The sequence below is a fragment of the Pteropus vampyrus genome, unplaced genomic scaffold (genome assembly GCF_000151845.1).
Source record: "Pteropus vampyrus isolate Shadow unplaced genomic scaffold, Pvam_2.0 Scaffold7765, whole genome shotgun sequence".
Taxonomy (NCBI): Eukaryota; Metazoa; Chordata; class Mammalia; order Chiroptera; family Pteropodidae; genus Pteropus; species Pteropus vampyrus.
In genome coordinates, this window is record NW_011896546.1 from 1 (window position 1) to 2,769 (window position 2,769).

At 32.8% G+C, this 2,769-nt stretch overlaps 1 protein-coding gene across 1 annotated transcript in view; it reads left to right on the forward strand.

Moving 5' to 3' along the window:
- Positions 1 to 2,769, forward strand: part of LOC105310630 (acid sphingomyelinase-like phosphodiesterase 3a) — a gene marked incomplete at its 3' end in the record, with an annotated part of 4,781 nt that continues 2,012 nt past the window's right edge. The window contains exons 1-3 of the mRNA XM_011386778.1: positions 1 to 248; positions 1,020 to 1,189; positions 1,637 to 1,817. Of these exons, the coding sequence (XP_011385080.1) occupies positions 56 to 248; positions 1,020 to 1,189; positions 1,637 to 1,817 (544 nt within the window). The remainder of the gene's footprint in view (positions 249 to 1,019; positions 1,190 to 1,636; positions 1,818 to 2,769) is intronic.

Here is a 2,769-nt window from a genome sequence, read left to right on the forward strand (position 1 = left end):
ATTTATAAATTTCTTGAAGATTAAGTCTATCTAATATTCATCCTTGCATTTCCAGATGCTTTACACAGCAGTAAGAACTCAAGTAATGTTTAAATTAATTAACCTACATATCTTTAGAGTTTCAATGGTGAATGATGTTATTTGTGGCCAGGATCAACTGCCTACAGTCACCAGCAAGGTGTACAATGCAGTAGCAAACCTCTGGAAACCATGGCTAGATGAAGAAGCTATTCATACTTTGAGGAAAGGTAAGTGAAAGATTTACTCATTCCTTTTTTTGCCTCTATTTTTATTCATGTCGTTTAGACAGATCTTTAATGTTTGCTTGGATGTACCAATTCTGGAATGCCTATGTACCCAGATTTTCTGGAGGCCATAAGTCATGCTGAGGAGAGGCATGGAGGGTGAGTGGGCCCAGGGTAAATGAAGCGAGGCCAAGATCTCAGTGGCCAGCGCTGACAGTAGACTCCTGGGTGTTCTGTCACTACTGGTTCATTGGTGAGTGGAGTTATGTCTTTAAGCCACATCCCGACAGAGACTGTAGCAGCTCTGGTTTGTCTGCCATTTCTTCAGTTGTTCCTGGCATGATTCATGTATGTTTCCTTCTTTGGATTTTGTATTTTACAATTATTCTCTGAGGGCTAAATTCATGTACTTATTAATTCCCCAGTCATACAAAAGTAGGAGTAGATGTATTAATCTTTCTTTTCCAGAATTAGTATCTTGTAGCCTAGTGCCAATATATTTAATTATTTTTTTCATCTGAATATTGGATACCATGTTGTTACCTCTGTATATGGAAGTGCCAGTTTTGGACTTGGCACATGGTGAGGTTTGCAATAAATGTTTGTTAAAACTGACTCATCTAATGACAACTTATGTACGTACAGACTAAACAATAAGAAATAAATATAACCATCCTGACTGGTTTATAAACCTTAATTAAGAATTTGCTTTCACAGTGACTGCATATCTCTGTGTGTGTTTTTCTAGAATATGTTTTATATTTGTTTTTGTAGGTGGCTTTTATACACAGAAAGTTTCAACTAATCTGAACCTTAGGATCATCAGTCTAAACACAAACTTGTACTACGGCCCAGATGTTGTGACCCTGAATAAGACTGACCCAGCAAATCAGTTTGAATGGCTGGAAAATACATTGAATATCTCTCAGCAAAATAAGGAGAAGGTAGATTTCATAGACCAAAATCATCAGGGGATAAACAGAGGGCTAAACTTGTGTATTTATTAAATTTGAAGAGGTTCAGGTATTCATAAATGTATTAAAATTTGAAGATATTTTCACATGAAACACCTTATGTTTTCTCTCTGTTTATTTTGTTTTGTTTTTAATGTTTTGAGGATTAATTGACATCAGTTCATATAAGATAAGACTGATATAAAAACAAATTGTGGCTGGTGTCAGAGTTACCTTATATCATCAACAGTGTAATTTAAATGAGACAAGAGCAAATTAGTGAAATTGTTTCCTAATTTCATATTTTTTTGGTAATAAATAAGATAGTATATTTGCTTTCTAAATTTAATTAATATACTTTTTATCTTGAGTAAATGTCATTTAGTTATGACAAATGTGCAAGAAGATTTTCATTAGTCCTTGTGTTTCTTTCCCCAGGTGTACATCATAGCTCATATTCCAATGGGGTATCTGCCCTATTCAATGAGCACTACAGCCTTGAGAGAATACTATAATGAGAGGCTGGTAGATATTTTTAGGAAATACAGCACTGTCATCGCAGGACAATTTTATGGACACACTCACAGAGATAGCATTATGGTTCTTTCAGATAAAACAGGTAATAACGATATTTTGTTTGTATCTCTCCAATCCAAGATGCTAGAGCAAAGCAGAGAATCTCCAGTAATTTTTACTGATTTAGTAAATTAAATGTTTCATTCAATCAACCTGCCAATACCAGCTTTTACTTAATTATCTTTCATAATTGTATGGTGAGTGGCCAAATCATATTTAGGCCTGAAGTTGGGTTTCTTCCTGTTAGCTCCACAGGGCCACTGTCATCAAGTTTAGAGAAATATTACTGTTTTATATATACCTGCTAGACTTAAGTTTCTTCTGATATAATTTGTCTTACTTCTCTGAAGTTAAAGAATAAGGCACAATTTACCATTGATTTAAAAGCAAACACATTAAGCTCTTTTAAGTGCTATTGACATTGTCATCTTCTCATCATTAAAAGAAAAAAAAAATAGAAGAAACTCTAACATCAAACAAAAAATGATTATCTGTTTAAAAATTACTTCTGCATGAGGGCAGAAAACTGAGAGTTAACAAAATGAGAGTTCTGATTTTATAGCAGTCAGCCAGGAGAAGAATCAATATATGTATATATATTTTTCAATAATAAGAGAACAGTATTGCTTTACCTCTTTTATCTAAAATGAGCATTTGATAGCTTTTTTACTCAGAAAGAAATTCAGTTCTATGATATATATAAAGCATGATGACACTTTAATCAAATTTTTATTATGTAAAAATGTAATAATTGGAATATTTTCTCAAGTAGAGTTACAGAACAAACTAGGTTTTTGCTTTTGTGTGTGTACTTGTAATAACTTGATTTTTTTATTATGAAAAATTTCAAATGTAAGAAAGCAAAGATAATTATAAAACAACCCCCCACATACCATCACTTATATTTAACATCTATCAAGATTTTGTCACATTTGCTTTACCTATCTACTTTTTAGTCTTTTTTTCTGAACTATTTGAGAGTGAATCTCAAACAT